Source organism: Cyanistes caeruleus, chromosome Z (assembly GCF_971803275.1).
Source record: "Cyanistes caeruleus chromosome Z, bCyaCae1.hap1.1, whole genome shotgun sequence".
Taxonomy (NCBI): Eukaryota; Metazoa; Chordata; class Aves; order Passeriformes; family Paridae; genus Cyanistes; species Cyanistes caeruleus.
In genome coordinates, this window is record NC_141732.1 from 53,137,902 (window position 1) to 53,160,062 (window position 22,161).

Genomic DNA, 22,161 nt, shown 5'->3' on the forward strand with positions numbered 1-22,161 from the left:
TAATTTTGTTGGCCAAGTGTATACAGCTTCTATACATAACCATCTTGTAGGAGTAAAAAGATTGTCTCCACCTGGTGAAAGTGAAGTACACACTAACAGAGGTCAATCTTTTTGTTTAGTAAGACTACACTTCGAAAGAAAAATCAGAACTGTTGTGAAACATTTTCTACTTCTGTAGGTCCAACTCATAAAAAATAACAGCATCCACAAAAAAAACCCCAACAAACCAACATAATTTCATTGCAACAGTTACAAACACTATTTTAGAAATGTTTGCCCTATTCCTCACTCATATATCCGCAGTGATGTAAAATCAGATAGTATTAAAGACAGGTCTTTGAAATCACACCATCAAAGACATTAATTTCAAGGAAAAATATTTTTGTTTGGATCATAACAGCTAACTATGTTATCTTCAAATGTCTTTTGCAATATTCAATACAGTACTTACATTTCTACTTCCACCATTTAAATTCTCTAACATTTTAAGTAAAATGCTTGAAGTTGCAGATATGGAATCCAAACTTAGCATAGAGTCAAAAAAGTGCATTAAGTTGTATCTATTACTACTACAATGAACAAAAAGTGCTCTGTGTAACTCAGATGCAGAGTTACATACTAAAATACGTAAAGTAGAAATAGCTACTCTAAAAAAGTGTTCCGGAAATCTACATTAAGTTAATATTGAGTATACTTTGCATCCTTCTACTTCAATCTTACATTCCACAGACTACAGTATTTTTACTAATCTCAATATCAATAATTTAAAATACTCAACTCATTTAAAATTTTATTCATTTAGAAGCTTAACTTACTGCTTTAACACATTATTACCAAAAAAAATCTGGAACAACTTCTCAAGCAAATGAAGTGGTGTGAAGCCTGCCCATAAATACAAAATCCTTTCAAACTCAAGGTTTTCCACCCACACACTGCAGGCTCTAGAATTTGTTGTGACTAGAGAAAGGACAAAAAAAAACCCCGAACTACCTTGAAAATAACCCCACTCTTAATGCCCTCTCTCCAACTCAGGATCAGTTTCAAGTCCTCAGTCACTATGTTCTCAATAACAAATCTCTACTGGAAGTGCAGATCTTAAGTTTTGTGCACTATTACTCAATTTGGAGTAAATAAATAAATAAAATAAAAAATAAAACAAATCCAAATTACATAACAAAAATTTGCTTCAATGGGAGCTCGCCTCCAGCTCCGTTTAGAGGAATTCCATACACACAGGAATAATTTTTAAAAAATACCTTACTTGAAAAAGCCAACAGTAAACCCTTGGTTATATAGGTTTTTTTTCCTTATGTAAAAGGATGTATACTCTTATATAGAAAGGATATTCTTCTAAGGAGAAGATATTTATACTTTACAAGTATTTAGGCATAAAAAAATCATTACAGCCAATGGATTTGCTATATCCAACTGAAAAGTGTTATAAATTTTTTAGTATTTTTTCTTGGTTGCAATATTGAACTTTCTTTCTTTGATTCCAAGGTTCTTCAAGAAATTCTTGGTTTATACAAACCAAGTAACAATATGTGATGTCCTCAAAATAGTATCAGGAGCACTTACTCATCATACTTGATATGATAAATAGCTTCTTCATCAGTGTCCATACAGTCTGAATAAGATGTGGAAGGTGTACTGTCCAAGTTATTTGCATTTTCTCTAGAATGATCTTGATTTAAGTTTCCATTAGTCCTTTTGTAAGTGTTACCACTCTTCCCTTGAGCTTTACCATTCTTATGTCCCTTTGTTGCTCGGGTAACATTTTCTATATGAGCTTCAAACCAGGCTCCAATGCTGATATCACGGGCATCCACCAATTCATTTATCTAAAAGGAAAATTCAATAATGAATTTATGCTTATTTTATATATTACCAATTAAGAAAAAAAATAAATCAGAAAACTTCCTATGCTACTGCTTGACTTTATTATCAGTAAAACAATCAACTGTAATAACTAGCTGCAAGTTCAAGTAATATTTAGCCATTAATACTTTTATTTGCACTTTCAATACTTTACTACTCTCTCTTCATTAAAATCTAGTATAAATATAATTTATATGTAATTTAAAAAGCAATGCTAACTAATTTTCTTCAGATCTGAAAATTAGCCTGATCTCTTTCATTGTCCTTTCCTCTTGTTTCACCAACTGCTCTTTATGGCTGTGAAAAACACACACGGTATTAAAATGCTAGCTCAAAACCAAAGGGTTTACAGACCTTCCTGAATCTCCAACCTGAAATTATTATTTAACTTTCTACCTTTTTGTCCTGCAAGATTTTTTTTAATCCTTAAAGACTCAAGGACAGATAGGAAAAAAATCTAACAAGGTTGCCACCACAGTCAAGTGTGACTGTAAGAAATGAAACTCATTTCCAGAATTTCTCACTTCTATACTCACAGTATTACTGGTGTTAAGAAACCAAACCACTTTACTATTCTAAATCATGTTGTATTTTCTCATATGTTCAGGTAATAAATGGATGTTCCTTTTTACTGAGAACACTGAAAGAAAAGGTTTATAAACCACTTCAACAGTACACCAAGTATGATAAACTTATTACAACAGAACTATTGCAGATAAAAATTCTTTAATTATAAATATGAGACACATGTAGATATGCATATACATAAACACATATATGGTACAGTCTTTGTCAGGTACCAACATTGTGCCAGACAGATACTTACTCTCACACACTCCAAAGGCTAATTTCTAAGACACGGATAACCTTACTGCATTTTCAGTAAGTTTTAGTATTTAGAGGGAAGCAATCCTTTGGTATCTGAAAGGTATCTGACAGCAGTTTGAGCTAAGAAGTTTATCCCATTAAAGGAATACTTCCAGTTTTACTCTTGCCATTCCTCTTCTTCAGATAAGTTCCCAAACTTAATGTTTTGTTCTGTCGCATATGTAAAATACCAATGTGTATTTTTATTTTTAATTTCTCAGAATCTACAGTTTTCAAAGTACAGCTTATTACCAGGATGACATTTCAGCCATACGATAAACAAATCAGAAAAGGACAAACTTATTTTAAATCTATCAGTCTACTTTAATATAGACATTATAAACACAAATATACAAATTATTATATTAATTTATGTTAATTATTAATTATTCAATATTATTAAATATTATTTATATTACATATAAATACATATTAAATATAAACAGTGAATTCTGGCACTTCTAGAAGGAACCTTCATGAAGGCATCCCTATGTAATCTTACATGTTTGAACTAGATGCAGCTCGAAGTGGCGCTTTACTTTCTCTTCTCCAAAATACAGCTGAATGAGATACACACTATTAAGGATTCCCCATCTGCTGCTACTTCTTCCAACCACTTATGGAAGTGCCAAAAAAACCATGTTAGTCAAGTTAAAATCCATCACATCCAGCACCAGAACAACAAAAAATTGAAAAATAATAATAAAGCAATACATCAATGCAAACTTCCTCAATCATTCCTCTATAATTCATATGTAATTTGATGCGAATAATTACACAATATATTTCCCACACTTGCAAAGAGTAAGAGCAAATAATTATTACCACAGACTTCTGAAGAGCATAATACAACTATATTGTGTGACTGATGTTTGGTTTAAGAGATGTTTTATTAGTAGCTATTTGTGAGCAGTATTAAACAAACACTGATTTTAATTACAGAGTCCATTTGTGTGGTTTTTATTCCAAGCTAGTGATCTTGGACAAAATGTTTTTACTGCAGTCAGTGTCTTTTGAAAAAAAAATTGACCACGTGAGAATCAGAAAATAAAACACACGCATGCTTCTGAATGAGCTTTATTTTTTCTAACTTCATTCCTGCACACCCAAACCACTGTTACTGTAACTGCTCTCTTGCAAATCATCCTGTTATTCTTCCTCTTTCTGGCCATTGCTTAGCCAAGACAGTGTTGTTCACTCATGCCAAGTCCATCTTGAGATGGCTTCCCAGTTCTTAGACCAGACACCACTAACAATTCTTAGTAACAGAAAACAAGAATAGCACATAAATCCATCCACTACTAGTCTTTCAGAACCCATGGAACAGTATCAGATGCCAGGTACAACTGGGATATAAAACAAGCTAAAACATCCTGATTTACATAATATACAACACACAGAGGAACTCTGTTTAAACCACTATTTTAACCACCTAACAATGATTTAATTATTAACTTTTATTTCCAATATCAACACTACCATTTTTTTAAATGTTTTTTTAATTGCTGGTTCCATACCATCTAACTTTATTTCTGGTAGCTGAAATCAGAAAGAGAGAGCAGGGCGCAGAGGTTCAGACTATCTACAGTATTGAATAAGCAACAGGTATCTTGTTGAGTCTAGCTCTGGATGAAGATCCAACAAGGCATTGGATTTTGCTCAGGCAGAATAAGTTGTAACAAAACGTTTCTTACAGTAAGTAAACTATTCCTTATTGTTTGACAATGAAATGCAGAATCACTAAATATACCTACCTATTTAGCCACCTAACATGCCTTACTTTATTAGGCCCTAGGCCTTTTTTACCGACTTCCGTTAAATAGGTTTATAACCTTTGAACTACAATACCAGGTAAAAATACAATCTTCAAATACTGTAATTAGAAATCCTCTGTATACATTCATACCATTACCTATAAATAGCAAATAGTGAAGTGACTATACATGTTAATTTTTGCTTAGATATATTGAAAACACGACTGAAAAAGTAATCACTTCACAAGTAATAAAGGGGAAAGAGTTAGGTCTCTGGAATGAGACATCACAAAAATTTCAGCTTACTTGACAAAATAGTTTTCCTTGAGTATGCTTGCTGATATCACCATTCTCTGTCATATTTTCTGTTTTAATCCTGAACAAAATGACTAAGCTAAGAGACTACTTGATATTTAACACATTGAAATGTAACATTCTTGAAAAATAAACATTTTAGAACTCTTTTCCTCAGATTGGCCTATCTGCTGTGTTCTCCCATCTCCCCATCCTTTCTCATATTACCTTTTACACTCATTGATTAAGTGTAAAGCTTGAGAACTGAAGAACTGGAGTTCTTCCTATTGTAAAAAATGGACATAAAATATAAGCACACAAGCCTGTGTCTCCATATTCAAGCTACTGATTTTGTGACTCCCTGATTCCTCAGAGAATGAACAGAATTCTAACTGAAATTACCTTGCATGCACACGTGGCAGCCTCTGCTCCATTAAGGCATGAGAAATCTGGCCGAGAATGAACCTGTGGTGTTCCAGCTGGTCCTCAGAGATCAGAGGGCTGGGTGCCACTGGGCTTCATATCTGATTAATTCAGCACTAAGTCTGGTTGTGTTCAGTAACATCTACAATCCACTCACCAATAGTGCAGTTTATTGAATCAACCAGGAGGTGGGTTCAGGATTGCCAGTGAACAATGACCTAACCACAGAGTGTTAATATATGTCATGACTGAAAGTAGTACTAACAGAGATCTGCCAGCACTACAAAAATCTATATCCATATATGTTAATAAGTATCCATATATATTATTACATATTCAGCTATAATAATAAATGCTCCCAAACATTAATAAATATTGACGTGTGTGTTAATAAATATTCCTGAGTCTGCTCCAATGCAACTGGGAGGTACAAAGCCTACCTAAATGTGCCCCTTCAGGGGAGGAGGAGAAACATGGTCCTCCAACCTATCCCAAGCAAATAGAGGTGTTTTCCCCCTCTGTGTTTTGACCCAAAAATACCCCTTCTGTATTATAATTTTTGGTCCTACCCGAAAGGAACGATTTCATGTTATAGGTGGGACAGTGGCCACTGGGGTCTTACACAGATGTTCTCTTTTCGTCTGCATTCCTAGGTTTGTGAAAGTTAAAATGCAAATAAAGATCTTAGTAACTTTTGGTCAGAATTTACTGTTGATACAAAAGGTAAAATAAACACTTTGGTCGACAGCAAAGGCTCCCTGACCTCTCTGTCCCATAGCCTTTGTGCAGTCCATAAAGAAAATAGACTTTTAATGAGGTTTGTTACACATGGCAAAGGGGAAGCGAGGCTAATGGCTGGTACAGGCGCTCCTTTATACACCACTGTAACAGCACCGGACCATGCAGCCTCTGCTTCACTCCAGGCATTGCTTCATCCTTAGGCCTTGCTTGAGCCAGGTACTAGATAAGACAGAGAGAGACCCAGCTCATGATTTTCTCAGACAGCTTTGTCAATTCTTCAAGGACTTGAGGCAACACTGTAGCAAGTCTGGCCATTTACAGCAACCTCAACCTCCATTTCCTTCTCTGTAATTGTGGGCAGTTTCCAGGAAAATAATTACTGTTATGGCTATGTCTTATCTAAGAGAAACACCCAAAGAGGAGGTGAAATGCTATCATTCCCTACAGAGAGATATACATAGAGAGATATATATTCGTATACACACATTCTACTAAATATTTAATAATCTGGAATAGCAATCTGGAAACTGGTCCTTTTCTGTTTAAATTAAACTTCTGGTACAATGATGTAATCCTTCACAACAATACTGAAAAATTCAACAAGGTACAAAACTAAATGAATACTAGGTATGCAATTCCTAAAAAATCTACATTAAAAAAGGTATCACTACATAACATACAGCTTAAAGAAATTGTGATATTTACACAATTTGTCTACTTCTAATGCAGCACGGAAACATTAGTATTAAAACAATTATTTGGCCTGAAGTAAAAAGAAGGGTAAAAGCTACACTTCAGCACATTTTCTTTATCAGTTTCTTTTGTCCACAAGAAAGTATTCGTTTCAAAGATACTTAAACATTTTCAAGAATGTATTTTGAAGAACACACTGTGTCAGAGTTTGAGAACTCTCCTGAAAAGTGAGACTGGTACACGGGACATGCTCATGACTCTCCAAGAGTCAGTATAAATTATATAAATTTCATTTAAGCTGAATTGGGGAATTAAATCATAAAAGAAAGCAATGAGGATACACTCTTTGATGCAATAAAACAATACATTTCTTAAAAAAATAATAATAATAAAAAATATTAAATCTACAGGCAAGCTTTTAAAGTTTGTACATACCTTGTACAATCCAATGCCAGGATCAATAAGAAATGAGCGAGATGATGTAGATGGCTGACTGGGTGATCCACTGTTTGTTTTTTTGACTTTATTCTTGCAGTTGGAAACAGCACAGGGATTGACTTCTCCATCCTGATCTGCCACAGATGTAGTGGTAGGAGCTTCAGAATCAGAACGTATCAAAAGCTGAACTATGTCATTTAGTCCAACATTGTAGTCAAATAAAGTGTGTCCATCTTCTAGCTGTCAAAAAGAAATGTGTACTCATAAAACTCCACCTTAAGGTACCTAAGTAGTTTTTATATCTTCTTTTTATAGACAATAATTGCACAGACCAGAAGAAGCAAGCCATATCTTACTGATAAATAAAAACCTGTGTCTTGAGTATCTGAGAAAACAAACTCCTCAAGCTAACTGCAGCCATAATTTCATTCAATGAAAATCAATGGAAGGCTTAAAGCTAGAAACAGACATCTCTACGGACTGATGTCACCTACCTACAATTAAGCTAAGAAACCAAAAAGTGGCAAGTTGTGCACCAGGAAATATAAGAAACAGTATTGCTGTTTTGTTCAATTAAACACTCTTAATGACCTAAAGCATCTTTGAAGATTTGATTCACCTGAAAGTATAATGCATTGCTTTGAAATAGCAAAATTACTATTAGTTACACTTCACACCACAGTGAGAGAAAAACATGCATGACTAAAAAACTCACGTCTTTCCAAACTATTTTAGCAACAAGAAAGTTATCTACCCTTTTTTTCACGAATAGGTGTTATTTTCAACACCAGTTGATGTTTCATAAATCTTTTGAAACAGAATTACTTCCATGAGTTTATAGGTAGTATCTGTACCATGAGAAAAAGGGAACAAGAAGGAACAGAAAAGAAAAAAAAAGAAGCACCTCTCCAGTTTCTCACTAATAGCTTTCTCTTAACATTCAAACAATCTCAGGTAGACAAAACTGGAATCTGTATCTTTCTCCATCCCCTCTTCTTTTTCAAAACAACTCTAAGGGGCAGAGTACAGTTATGAACAGAAGCCAAAAGTCAAGCAATAACTAGTTCTTCCTTGAACTTAAAATCTTGCAAAAAAATTAACTCTCCTTACTTCTGATAACTACTGTACCCACATCTGAGACCTGTAAACAGTAGTATTCATAGTTTGAGTCAAAACAGTTAAAGCTAACACAGCTGTCTGATCAACAGCTACAGAAAAGAACCTTACTCAGCAGCCCATTTTCAAACCACTTCAACACACAGCACACAAAACCATACTGAAGATTTTCATGCTGGAACTATTAATGCAATGCAAGTCTTAAAGCAGAAATCTCCAGTAACTGTAATTGTCCAGGTGACAATGAAAACCACCTCATATGCCTAGCCTTTAGGCTTAGTACTTCATATTGTGAAGCAAGCTGCCTAAGTAACCTTTTCTGTCCCACCGTAAGTTTCTACACTTTTTGCAACTCTTTCACGAAGGGCATAGAAGTGTTCTTGCAGCCCTATTACAATCCAGATTTGGGGGCTTTTCACACCACAAACATTTTCACTGTTAAGAAGTTTAAAGCATTATTCTTATATTCAAAGTACAAATAAACCGAAAACAAAGACAAATAATGATACTGCAAAGACACACTAGAGAGGATACCCACATTGCTACTGCTTCTCATCACTACTCCAGGCCACAGTTAAGATTAAATCCCTCCCAAGTGATTTTTCTTGGTTGCAAAATGGTTAAAAAGTTCAGCAGTACATCTGCAGAACAGACCACTTCAGAAATAATGAATAAATTGGATGTTACTGGAGACACATAACTTCTCCCTTTTTCTGTTCCAACTGGACTGTACAGGCTGTGGCAGAGATTACAGTGTTGTTCGTAGAATCCTGTGGTATGAGGAAATCTTCTGAAAGATAATGTGCTGGAGAAAAAAATTTTAGGTTTGCTCCTAGTAGACCAACGGGATGTAAGCAACATGCAGATGAGCTCTGCTCTTCTGCTTTTGCTCCTGCTCTCTCAGGATAGGTCCTGTGCAGCCTGACAGAAAAATATTTCAAGGTACTTCAGTTTAAAGTTAATTTAGTCAAAATGTAAATGTGAAAACTCTGAATTAGCTACAATAGGTAAATGTCCTATGTCTAGTCTTTGCAACCTATTCTTCAGTTATGACTGCAGATTAAGTTAAATTATTGATCCACAAGTAAGTCTTCCCATTAGCAGGAAAGGTAAAAAACTACCAACTTTAAAAAAGAGAAAAAAAAAAAAGGAATCTGTCCAGGAATGGTTATATTTAACACACACAGAAACAAAGACAAAAACAATAACAAGGCTAGCCCTTGAGTAAGAAGCTGTCTTCCCCAACAACACACACCACCACATCCAGACTACCTATTCCTGCACAACAGTAAGAGAAGTCTCCTCTCTGCAGGCATTCAAAACCTATCTATCACGTTCCTACTAACCTGTTCAAAGCTGCCCTGCCTTGGTGGGTACAGTTGGACTAGAAGACTTCCAGAGGTCCCTTCCAATCCCCTAAATACTCTGTCATTTGGTGAAGTCAGCTTTGATGAACATGAACTAAATGGGTCAGCCAAATAAACTCATGACTACAAAGCTGTCTAATTTGAAGACTAAATTTATAAAAAATATTAGACTATTAAATGGTTGAGAAAGTGGCTGGATGGTGGCATCCGGAAGGTAGTGGTCAATGGCTCAAAGTCCAAATGTTAATTAATTAATCTGCATTAATGACACAGACAATGGGATTGAGTGCACTCTCAGCAAGTTTCAGATGACACCAAGCTGAGTGGTGCAGTTAACACACCTGAAGGATGGGATGTCCAGAGAGACCTGGACAGGCTGGAGAAGTGGGTCCATGGGAATCTCATGAGGTTTAGTAAGATCAAGTGCAAGGTGCTGCACCTGTGTCAGGGCAAGCCCCAGTCTCAGCACAGGCTGGGGTGAACAGATCAGAGCAGCCCTGCCCAGAAGGGCTTTGGGGTGCTGCTGGGTGAGAGGCTGGACATGACCCAGCCATGGGCACTCTGAGCCCAGAGAGCCAAATGTGTCCTGGGCTGCATCCAGAGCAGTGTGGGCAGCAGGGCCAGGGATGGGTTTCTGCCCCTCTGCTCTGCTCTGCTGGGACCCCACTGCAGGGCTGCATCAGCTCTGGGGTCCCAGCACAGGAAGGACATGGTACTGTTGGAGAGAGTCCAGAGGAGGCCAAAAACATGATGGGAGGGATGGAGATGGAGCACCTCTCCTATCAGAAAATTGAGATTTTTCAGCCTGGAGAAGGTTTAAGGGTCACCTAAATGCAACCTTCCAGTTCCCAAAGGGAGCCTACTAGAAAGATGGAGAGGAATCTTTTACAAGGGCATGTAGTTGTAGTAACAGGACAAGAGGCAATGGCTTCAAACCTGAAAGAGAACAGGTTCAGATTAGATATTAGGAAGAAATTCTTTCCAGTGAGGGTGGTGAGGCACTGGAACAGTCTGCCCAGAGAAGCTGTGGATGTGATTCCACCATTCCTGGAAGTGTTCAGGGAGAGGCTGGACAGGGCTCTAAGCCATCTGGTCTGTGAAAGGTGTCTCTGCCCATGGCAGGGCATTTTGAATGAGATGATTTTTAGTCTGTTCAAACCCAAATCATTCTATGACTCCAAGACCTGTCCAAGTGATTGTGATTTGTTTTTTCCTCTTTGTTTTTATCATTTATACTCTTTGCAGGAATATTTTATGTCACAAGATTATTCTGTGACTAGTGAGGTCACATTTAAGTCTCAAAGCACAGTAACAGACATAAGATTATTATAAGCACACTTCACACGCGGCAGGTTGTAATGTCGGGTAACACCATAGGGAAAGAGCTCATGTATGAGCAACTGTATAAATTTAGACCAACTCGACACACTGCAACAGTGTCTGCTTCTAGAAACAAAGTAGAGTACCACAGAAACTCAGTAGAATCCATCACCTGCTTCTTGACTTGCAAGAACTGATATGTGAATCTGCAAGTATACCTATGCCTAGCATTACTTCATCACTGACAACTGAAATCCTTAGAGTAACAAAGTTGAAAAACAGTGTTTAAAGAAATCTATTTCACATAGGAGAGCAGAACTATATAATGGTTTTTCTTTAATTACAATAGACAATTTTATCCCATTCTGCTGCATAAAGACACTATGAAGATTCCCTAGAAATATGTTTGCTTGGACAGCACATTAAAAGGAAAGAAACAAACATTACGTGTTTAAAAAGTATTTAAGGTCACTTGTCATTCACATATTTATATACACAAATGAGAAACAAAAGTAATCACATAAGTATCAGATAATCAACCTCCTTAAACCCAGCCATGATTTCTTAAAGGGTGATTAGAACATGTATGAGAGGAAAAATAACTGAACAGGCAATTTAATTTATAAAATGTTACCAGCTCTTCTGATTGTACAGTTGTAAGAAAAAGATCACTTGTTTCCTTAGCAGTAGATTTCACTTTCAGTTTCAACTCCTCTTACAGACTGGCATGCTTCAAAAGCTTTTAAGGATTCATTAACATATTCTGAATAAAACGTCACCAAAGAGCAAATAGCTTTACTGTATCTAACACTCTATCACTCTTCTAAATATGTGTAAGTTGATAAACAGATTCAATCTTTCAAATGTATTTTCATCATCATGTGTTACAGGCACTGTCAATTTCAAAATAGTCCTAGAGAAGGTTTTTATAAATACTTAAACGTAACACATCACTGTTCTTACACTACTACACAAGAGCAGCCACAGCAATGCAATACTGGAATTGATACCTACCTACTATCACTGTTAGAAGAACTGTCTTGAAACATCAAGCCACAAATTACTTTAAAAGCATGTAGTAGCTGCACTTAGATGAACATGAATAATCAGAGTGTGGTATGATACTGCATTACTTGGGTAAAAAAATTTGCCTGACAAGTAATTTACCAATTACTATCACATTAACTACAAGTCCCAGAAGAAGGGCAGCTCATTATGGCTTCTACAGAATGTAGAGACCACCCAAGAAAGCATGTAATAATTTTTATATTTCAATGTGTGATCCAGAAGCAGGATGACCTTAATCCAGTCATTCACCTGACAGTCAAGATTTTTAATCTCTTATGAAAGTGTACCTTTAAGCATCTTCGGAGGTTTTCTTTTCCAAAAATTGTGCCTGTATCTGGCAACACAGATGAAATAAACTATAATGAATGCAGATGAACTCTATAATTAACGAAATATAATAAAAGTTAAGTGATATCAATCACTTATTCTGCATAGGCATTACACGCACCTGGCAAATTTAACAGGAAATACTTAAGAGTAAAGATCTTCCAGCTCAAGTTCAGTAAAAAACCTTGGTTAAGAGCTTGTTAGGAGTTATCCAGAGGGTATTAGTCTGAAGAAATCAAGACCCTATAACTTCCAGCTGGTTATTTGCTGAAAGCAAAAAAAGCGGACTTCCAGAACTTCATGTATTTTCCATCTTAAGATTGATATACAAACCTAAGAACTTTTTCTGCCTGAAGGAGGATACTGGAATTAAATTCCACAGAAGTATTTAAACATATCTCTAACCAGCATTTAGTAACTGAAAACTCAACTGAAACTCAGCTTCTCAGCATGTAACACCAAATTTTGGGCAATAAGATCGGCTCAGGACAAAAACAATTCAATAACCTTTACTACCCAACGCTGGGCCCTTAGTTTATGGACTTCAGCCATTCTCAGACTGTGCTCAGTTTGCTTATAATTTCAAAGCTGAAAGAGAACCTGACCAGTATTTTTAATTTCACATGGAAAAACTGTAACCTCCACCTGGATTCTATTCAAAAGAACGCTTAAGTATCTTTAAATACATGTATTAACCACATTCAGAGTAGTAGGCATATGGTCAGGTTTTTACTGTAACTGTGTAGTGACACTGTTTGACATGGAAGTACAGTTGTCTCAGCAACAACAGAGACAAAAGATAATAAAGGAGAAATCTAGTAGCCAACTGCTTCAGAAAGTTACTGCTTTTACAGATTAATATAGGTTATCTTCAAGTGTATTTAACTCCATGAGATCCACTTCCTCCTTAAACAACTATAGTTTCAACAGTATTTGTTACAGGTTCCATATAGTCTGCTCTGACAAAAAATATTTTGTCTGGTGATCATTCTACTAAAACTAAAACATCCCATATTATTCTGACAGATGGGGTAGTTCTGATGCCATCAGTGATTCTTTTTATACATGTATCAGTAACTGTTGAATGTCCAAGGTATTTCCAGCCCTGAACAATAAAACTCCTCAAACAATCTATTTTATTAAGAAGAAGCAAAGATCTTTAAGCAGACACTGCAAATGCATGAGGTTTACAGGTCCCTTCTTACATGTCTACAGCCGAACAGCTCTGAAGTGTGGGCTTGGGCTTGACTATATTCTCTCAACACTGAGGATTTTACATACATATTCTATAGTCATAAACACAGTCTATTCATACTGGTTTTACTCTGGTACTCCTGTAAGTTTCCTCCTAACTCTCCCCTCCTTATTGCTTCTGGCATTTTTAGCAGAGATCCTAATACAAACCAAATAGCTGCACCAACTAGTCTTACAGATTTGTTTTCATAAATAGGAAATAACTTCTATCGTGCTTGAAAAGAAATACCAAAGAAACCATGGCTCATCCTCAGAAATAAAAAAAAAAACCCAACCCTAAGTTAGACTTACTAGTGCTTTTTGTCCTTGATTTGGATTTCATGGCTTGCTGTTAAAAAACAGATGCAAATGACAAGTCATTCCCTCATTTCAAGAAGAACAATTTACTCATCAATTAAAAAGATTAAAAATATTAAAATCATTGCTCTACCTTTGCTCTCTCTTTAGCGAAACACACGAGTAGGTGAATTATCTGCACAACGAAGCTCTCTGACAGGCTCTAGACCAGTATTCCCCCGAAACAGAATACAGACAGACCACAACATTTTGTAACACAGTAACCAAACAAGTTATTACTTCCTGGAGAATAGGGTCCAAATTAGACTCAGTTCTGTCAAAATTTTGCCACAAGACTCACATTTCAAAGCAGCCTACAAAAATGTTCGAAGATGCAATGCCACTAAAAATCCTAACAAGGTCACACAAACTAGTCTTTATATCAGAGAACATGCTCCCTTTTGACTGCTTATGTGTGCTACACAACAGCTAAGGACCTGTCCTCAACAAAAGAAAAAAGGGAGTCATAACACTGGATAGTATCACATTACTTACTATCAATTACCTGTATCTTAAGTAAGTATCATAGTCTCAGAGAGACTCCCACAGTCTCCACAGAAAACATACAGCAAAAAGAATTCCTAGATAACAATATAGAAGCTTCCATATTCTAAAAAAGGCTTTTCTACAACTTCAGTTACAATCTAAGAGTTTGACTGTACCACAGTGTAAACATGCTGTGTTTGTTCAACTCTCTGCACAAAGAGGAAGTCTGGCATGCTATAAAAAGCAACACAACATAGGAACAAATTACAGAATCTTGTTGGTGACACGGTCTGCAATTACACATCAATCTCGGTATAAACATAATGATAAATGTACATTAGTCATCTTCATACTCAATCAACAAGACTAGCTTTCTCTGAGAAGACACTGACACTTTTCCTGAAGCTCTGTACCTAAAATTAAGAACAAAAGCCTACATCCTCCAATAAACAAGAGGGTTTTACACCTTTTCTAAAAAACTATTTGCAGAATGTATAGGTGATACCTTTTGTCTGAAAAAAATAAATTCCAAAATAGATTCCAGTGTACAAGATTAGTACCAACACAAAAACAGCTGAAAGTCAAGAGCTCTAAGAAAAAATTTCTTGACTTTATCAGAAGATCATGGTGAAGGCAGCTATGTTCAGTCTCAACTAATGACTTCAGGGAGTTCAAGTCTGCACTTCTTCTAAGTTAAACTTTTAAAAAGCAGTTAATGTGTTGAAGATTATTTATTCCTTTCCTGAGATACAGAAAAAAAATCGTTAATTTAGATATGGTAGCTTCTTCTTGGATACAACTCTAAATCCCATCAAAGGAACATTTACTCATTAACTTCTAGCTGGAAGTTAGAGCAGCAAGGTATATCTTCTTTTGCCATTCTAAGGAGCCTTCTAATTAAGTAAATAAAAGTTCATGGTGTCTTCTGGATGCTCTTTGGGATTATTTGATACTGTCATTAAAAAATTTTAAAAAAGCAAGCATGTCAAAATATAAAGCTGCATAGAGATCCTCAGCAGCATGGAAAGAATTATCCATCCCTGTGCTGATTAGATGAGAAGGGTCAAGTACCTCCTGTATGATGGTATGGGCTTCTATAGCAAAGGCAACTGATGTTCAGCAACAGTGGTGCCAGCGAGAGCAAATGGCTATCTGCAGCTTGTGAGGACACCTGTAATGAAGAACTGGTTATTAACTCAAGCTTCCATAATCAACAACAAAAATCTAAAAACCACACTAAAAAAACCTTCAGTAACAAACTACATTTTTACATAATTTTACAGTTAAATCATTTAGGAGCAGAGACTAAAAGCTTTTAAAGAAGACAATCCTCTCTTAACTTCCATATGTATTATTTGTATCAACATTTGATTACATATTAACATGGAAAATCCTCATCATCTAGTTGTCAGTGTAGGCCTTGCATGAGGTACATTCTGCATCTAAGGGCTTTATAATATAAAATACATTAATTTTCTAGGAACTTCAGGTTAATTTTAAAAAGTACATGTACTAAACTACCCTGACTAAATTATGTGAATGTGTGACTCAAGTGTGCAGTGTGATTCTTGGGAATGTCCCGTGCAGGATGAAGAGTTGGATTCAAGAATCCCTGTGGGTGCCTTCCAACTTGGCATATTCTGTGATTCCAGAAGCAAATATATATAAGTTGGCTGCAACTTCTTAGAGGTCACATAATACTCTTGCAGCTTTCTAATAATACTTGAATAATATATGCAAAACAGTATAAAGTATTCCATTTTCACCTATGTTTCTTCGCTTTGTCTTCAGTTTGTTTAGGTGCTTTACATAATAAAGATAATCACACCCAAGAACAGCAAATTGCCTTAGTAGTTTTGCAGTAACAATTTAACAAGAAGACGCTTTCAGTAAACTTCTGCAATCATATTATAAAAACTCACTCACAGGCCTACCAAACCTACTACTAAGGAAGTTTTGAGTATACACCATGAATTCACTGTGTTGGGAATTTTGGCATGCAGTCTGATCCTATCTGACCTAAAGACGCAGATGACTCTCCTCACACTATAGAGCAACTTGCTTCACCAAAGAATGGCCATTACTTCCCTTCTAAGGTTTCTTCAAACTGTTTCTCTAAAACAAAAAACTTAACTGCTCCAGCTGAAGATTTCTCACCCCAGATTTCTGCCTGAAGCAGATGGGGTTTGGACAGCTTCAGCTGAAAATGTTTACAATTTTCCAAGCAAAATAAAGCTGGGAAGAGTCTGTGCTAAGAAACTCAATTGTTCTATGAATAGGCTTAGCACTCCCCTTCCTGAGGGAAAGACTTCACAAGTGTAGCTTTTCTAGCCTTCGGGAAATTCACCCAAGTTGTAAATATTAAGGACAACTTAAAAATACAGTATACAAACCTGAAGTTTGGAAGCTTAAACTCATACGAGATTCCACCCACTACTCATGTGCCAGCCCAGGTCACCCAGAAGCTAGAGGCCTCATGTAATAAAGGCATGCCCTACTGCCAGATTTTTAACTGTGTGTTTTACTGAAGCTACTTTACCACACACATGTTCTCATGCAAAGCTAAAGCTCCCACACTCCTCTTACCCCTCTATTGTTTGTTAAATTTTACAGAAACAAAACCATAAATATTTGGATATTACAGTGTGGGTCTAACAAACCAGACTTTAAATACTCAACTTGCACAGCTAAGTAACATGATACATACCACCACACTTCTTTGTGCATGAAAACAAAGCTGAATTTCTTCCAGTGAAGTAGGCCTGATTTGCAGCAATTTTCACCTCAAATAAATGAACAGCTTCAATATTCTCACCTCCTCCTGCTGACTTCAGTCTCCCATGAAACAGGTTAGGAGTGGTTTCCTCACCAACAAGGTTAATGACCTCAAAAGTTGTTTCAGTCACTGACTCCTATATATACTGTCAAAGAAACCTTTGGGCTCCAATGTCTTTTATCCCCTACTTTGGTAAGCACTATGGAAAGGATACTGAGATAATGGATTTTTTTAACAGCAATCATATACAAACTTTCACCAAACTCAAATTCCAGCAGGGTGGGCTGGGATGGGATGAGAGAAGCCAACAAAAGACATTAGTTCTTATCTTCCACAAACAGTAGATGTTGCTGAAATACAAGAGTGTGCATGTTTAGTTATATGCAAAACGTATAATAGGTATTAATACTCTTACAGTCTTACAGAGAAGCTTAACTCTCTGATATATTTTCAAATTTAAACTTCCATGTATTTTTACTGCTCTATTTTTCCAGCACTGTAACTGAAAGAAACTAGAAATCCCACAATGACTGTAACTTGGTTCTACAGAAAATCTGCTCCGGTAGGTTAAAATGCCAAGATATCTCCTTCACTTTTGTGAATAAACTGAGAATTTCTATTCTCAAGAACAGCTTCACGTGCTTTCCAATTAGGAGGATGAATATGCTGCTGGAAATCAAATTGTCATCTTGCTTTTCTGAATTTCTCTAAGAACGAGGTTATTCAGAGTTATCATGTAGCACAGAAAAATATTAGATGTGAAAAGCCTGTAGTGGGACAAGGTTAAAATATGTTGTATTCCAGCATAAGGAAATACTTGTGGCCCCTATAGGAAAATCTTTCCAGATAATAATCTACCATCGTCAAGAGGGAAAGCAAGGGACATCACTTCACATTTCTAAGTTCAGTAGATTTCTCTGCAGTCTGGCTAACTGCAGAATTAAGAATCAAAAAAAAACCAACAACTTTCTCTGAAAGTTCCGCCTCAATCTAGAATATGCCTTGACTTCTGTGGCTAGTAGAGTCATTCAGCTCTGCAGAAACGCGGAGCCCAGAGAGCACAGGATGCACATCTCATAGAATAATACTACCTTGGTCAACCTTCAGTGTCACATGTGAATGGTAGGTCCTCCTGGCAGTAAAAGAAAAGACGCCAGCCCATTCAACAAAGTCCTGGCATTAGTAGTACTCCTGGCACTTACAAGAAAAAACCCCAATGTAATACAAGGTACTACACCAACACAACAGTAACAGAAAGTACTTAATGACAATCCTAGACTTCCTCCAGTAGTTCTAGGGTATTTTAACCCTTAAAAACAGAAATGAGAAGTTCTGACCACTTAAGTGTTTGCATTTGTCTTTGAAGACCACACAACAGCAAACTATAATATAGCACATTAACTGGACACAAATACTCCTAAAAAAAATGCAAAATAATGGCTCCAGCTCAAAATCTTAGCTGAAATTGTTCTCTGCTGCAAGCTAAGAACATGATGCTGTTGAAATTCAGCCCATAAACAATGACTCACTTAAGTTTCTACATCCTTATAACCTCATATACCTCCCATTTTCAGGAGGACATTAGCCAGGCATCTCACCACTTGCAAGATCCAAGAGTTTCTAGAAGTTTCCGGAGAGACTACAGTAAATAGTATTTAGTAGCGGGATCACAGTTCTACTAGCAGACTGTACAGATTTAATCATACTGAGTGCTAACCAAATAAGAAAAGGATTTTGCCTAGATAGTATTTTTTACAACACATACAGCAATCTTCTAGGGCTTTGAAAGATTTCACCTCAGTATACTGCTTTCTGTTCATCTCACATCTAACTAAAGTAACATTTTTTTTATTCTTAATATTAAAATAAACATTATTTTATTTTATCACAGCCCTAAGAGAATTAAGTTATTTAGTTTCATGTTCTCAATATCCAGTTTTACTTGTGCAAGAGCAACCCTTCTGACCTTTTTTCTTATAAGCACCATGGAAACAGGAAAGCAACCCATAATCAAGAAGGAAACTTCAGAATTAATTATGGCAATTACAAGAAAATTAACATTTATGGGGAGTGAAACTATAAAAAACAATTCCCCTAACTCTTCACTGAACATGATCCCAACTGTGTCCTAAACTGGATATACTAAGTACCAAACTCACAAATGCTGCTTATGTATGCAATTTCAGCTATAATATTTCACTATCCCGTTTTCTCAAGCAAGACATCTGCTATCTAAAATGTTCACACTAATTGGTCTGGCCACTGTCAGACTACACAGAAAAGCACAACTCATTACAGACTCATCTTCCCTGCTTCTCAGATAAAGAATTTGGGGTAAAAACCTTGGGTTTGTCCCATATAAACATCTATACCCAAAGAAGTGTGCTAGCACAGAAAAAAGCCAAGCAGGTTACAGAACTCCAAGACTCTTGTTCCTTGATTTGGCCCCTACAGAAAAACACATATTTGTACATAATGTTCCTTAGAGATCAGCCCTCACAAGTGCTCGCTCTCACCAATCTGTAGACCACAAAAATCTAGTAATTTGCTATTGGTTCAAAAATCTAAGCTTAGTGTCTAGCCAGCAATGCTTGCCTCCTGGTTAACAGTTAGATCACTATTTTTTAAGTTTCATCCACATGTTTGTAAAGATACACACTTTATCTCCTTTGAGGCAGAAATCTCACTGCCCTGCATTACTCAGCTTAGGTGAACGCTTTAAGTTCACTCATCTGCTGTAAGAAGATGCAACTTCGCAGTCACTTTTCCCGAAATGTACCACACATTCTGTGCCTTTCCTGTCAGGTAACAGCTATGCTTCACTTTCACTACTCGAGCACTGCGCACACCTCGCAGTTTACGTAACGCGGCTTCAAAGGTTACACCCATCAGCGAAGTTACAGCCTGCGGCGACCTATTCGGAACAAAATCTTTCCATCACCCCAGGGGAGGGGAGGTACCACCTCACAGAAAACTTCGAGCTAGTCACCCCTGTCATACCGGCTTCCCGGAACAGGAATGAAGCGCCTCACTAAACATATCCCACCCGGGACACGCCGGGACTCACAAGTCCAGGACACCGTGGCACCACAACTTCTGCCCGCGCTAATTAACCTAGCGCGCTGCCTCTCCCCGCCCCGCCACGTGCGGACCCGGGGCGGCGTTTTCCCTGGAAACCGCTCGCGGTGGGCCCGCTTCCCGCCCTGCCCTGCCCTGCCCGGCCGGGCTGCGGCGGGACGGAGGAGAACGCGGGAGCTTCCTCCTTCCCCCCGCATCCCTCCCGCTACCCTGTCACTTCGGCAGGATGAAGGCGGGAGCCGAGGGAGGAGCCTCTCACCGCTCAGGTGGGAAAACAAACACACAAAGGGGTCTCACCAAGATCCGCAGAAGGGTGAAAGGTTTTACTCCCTGGGGTTTGTATTTCATCGGGGAAAACGGGGGTCCCGGAGCATTCTGTCAGGGGGGGCTCCCCGCTGCCCTCCCTTCCCCCCAGACCCAGGAGTAAACAAAGCGGGAGCTCCTAGAACGGTACATGGGTGGAGACGGGGACCCCGAAAACGCACAAAGAGCCGGGCCCGTGGTTTAGGGGAGACCCCCGAGGGTCCGCCTAAATAGGGGAGTTCCCGCCTCACCTGCTTGCCCCGGTAGAAGAGCCGCTGGCGGTCGGGGCTCACGCGGAAGGTCTCCTCGATCTTCTCCCGCAGGCACTCGATCTTGGTGAGGCGGCTCAGGTCGTCGATGGTCTGGGTCTCCGTGCCGTCGATGGTGCGGACCTGGATCCACATGGTGCGCACCCTCTCGCCTGCTCGGGCGGCTGCGGGCAAAGGAGGGGAGACCTAGGCAGGGGGTGGGAACGGGATCCGCTCCGCGGGTGAGCGCCCGCGGCGTGGGAGGTGCAGGGGAGGGGTCCGGAGGCTGCCCCGCTCTTTGTTCGGCCCGACGGGGCAGGAATTTCAAACCCCTCGGAGCTGGCGCGACCCTCCCGCCCGCAATCCGGGCCGCCCGTCCCGCTCGGCGGGGTGCGGGAGAGGGAAGGGGAGCCGAGCAGATCCCACGGCGCTCCCCGATCCCGCCGAGGCAGCGCGGATCGCGGCGAGTCCCGGCGGGCCGGCGGCGGGCAGGGCTACGGGGATGCGCCGGGAGCCATCGCCCGGCCCGGGCACTGTTTACCGGGGGGCGCCGCCGCGCTCACATGGAGGTCACGGCGCCAACGCCGATCTCGCGAGAGCGCCCGGCCGCGGCCGTGCAGACAACACGGCGGGGCGGGGGCGGGGGGCGGGGGGGGGGAGCGAGGCGGGCACGCGGCACCACCACGCCCCCTCCCGCCGCGCGCTCCGGCCGCCCGGCGGCCCCGCCCTCTTCGCCCCGCGCGCTATGGCCGTCCGGCGCGAGGCCTGAGGGGGGAGGGGTTGGCGCGCGCCGGGGCAGCGGCAGTTGGCGTCTCCGCGGGGCACGCGCGGCAGTGAGGGCTCTGAGGGCCCTGTCCTCGGGGCTGGCGGGCCGGGCAGCGCCCCATCATGCATGGATCAACCGGGACCAGCGCTTCCTAGGACGTAAAACCTTGACACAGCTGCATGTAACCCTACCCCAAAGATACAGATTAATCCTAGCGGTGGATGGAAATACGGGCCGAGACTAGAGAAGGCAAGCTTCGTCTACACTGAGAATCTGGTGTGCATTTGGCTCTGTATTTTTCTGCATTTGGCAATTCTGCAAATGACCACCAGGCAAATCTGGAGTTACATAGCTGTTGCGGGGGAGCCCCCTTGGGTGGCTGGGCCCCACACATTCCTTTGGTCACTCTGTCACAGGAAGGTGGAGAACAAAGAAGGTTAAAAATTACAAAATGGGCATCTTAGTAACAACCGTTTAATAGTTAAAACCAAAATCTATGCACACAAAGCAAAATGAGTCAGTACTTAAGGTTGACAGGCACTTGTGCATTTATCCATTTCTACAAAACTAGAGCTTTGTCATATTTAGGTTGCTTAGGAAAACAAGCACCTTAACTCCTAATACCCTG

At 39.1% G+C, this 22,161-nt stretch overlaps 1 protein-coding gene and 1 long non-coding RNA gene across 13 annotated transcripts in view; one reads left to right on the plus strand and one right to left on the minus strand.

Moving 5' to 3' along the window:
* UHRF2 (ubiquitin like with PHD and ring finger domains 2) overlaps positions 1-21,402 on the minus strand; it is a 78,893-nt gene extending 57,491 nt beyond the window's left edge. For 4 of the 7 annotated variants that reach the window (XM_023943460.2, XM_086867895.1, XM_086867894.1 and 1 more), the window contains exons 1-3: positions 20,771-21,402; positions 7,086-7,328; positions 1,579-1,841 (exon numbers count right to left, since the gene is read on the minus strand). In XM_023943460.2, coding sequence (XP_023799228.2) covers positions 1,579-1,841; positions 7,086-7,328; positions 20,771-20,923 — 659 coding nt within the window. In that variant the 5' untranslated portion in view covers positions 20,924-21,402. The remainder of the gene's footprint in view (positions 1-1,578; positions 1,842-7,085; positions 7,329-20,770) is intronic. The other 3 variants (XM_086867898.1, XM_086867897.1, XM_086867896.1) reach the window with 1 other exon arrangement.
* Positions 21,403-21,462: 60 nt separating this feature from the next.
* Positions 21,463-22,161, plus strand: part of LOC111940634 (uncharacterized) — a 51,080-nt gene continuing 50,381 nt past the window's right edge. For all 6 annotated transcript variants that reach the window (XR_015280397.1, XR_015280398.1, XR_015280400.1 and 3 more), the window contains exon 1: positions 21,463-21,809. This is a non-coding gene — a long non-coding RNA (uncharacterized LOC111940634). The remainder of the gene's footprint in view (positions 21,810-22,161) is intronic.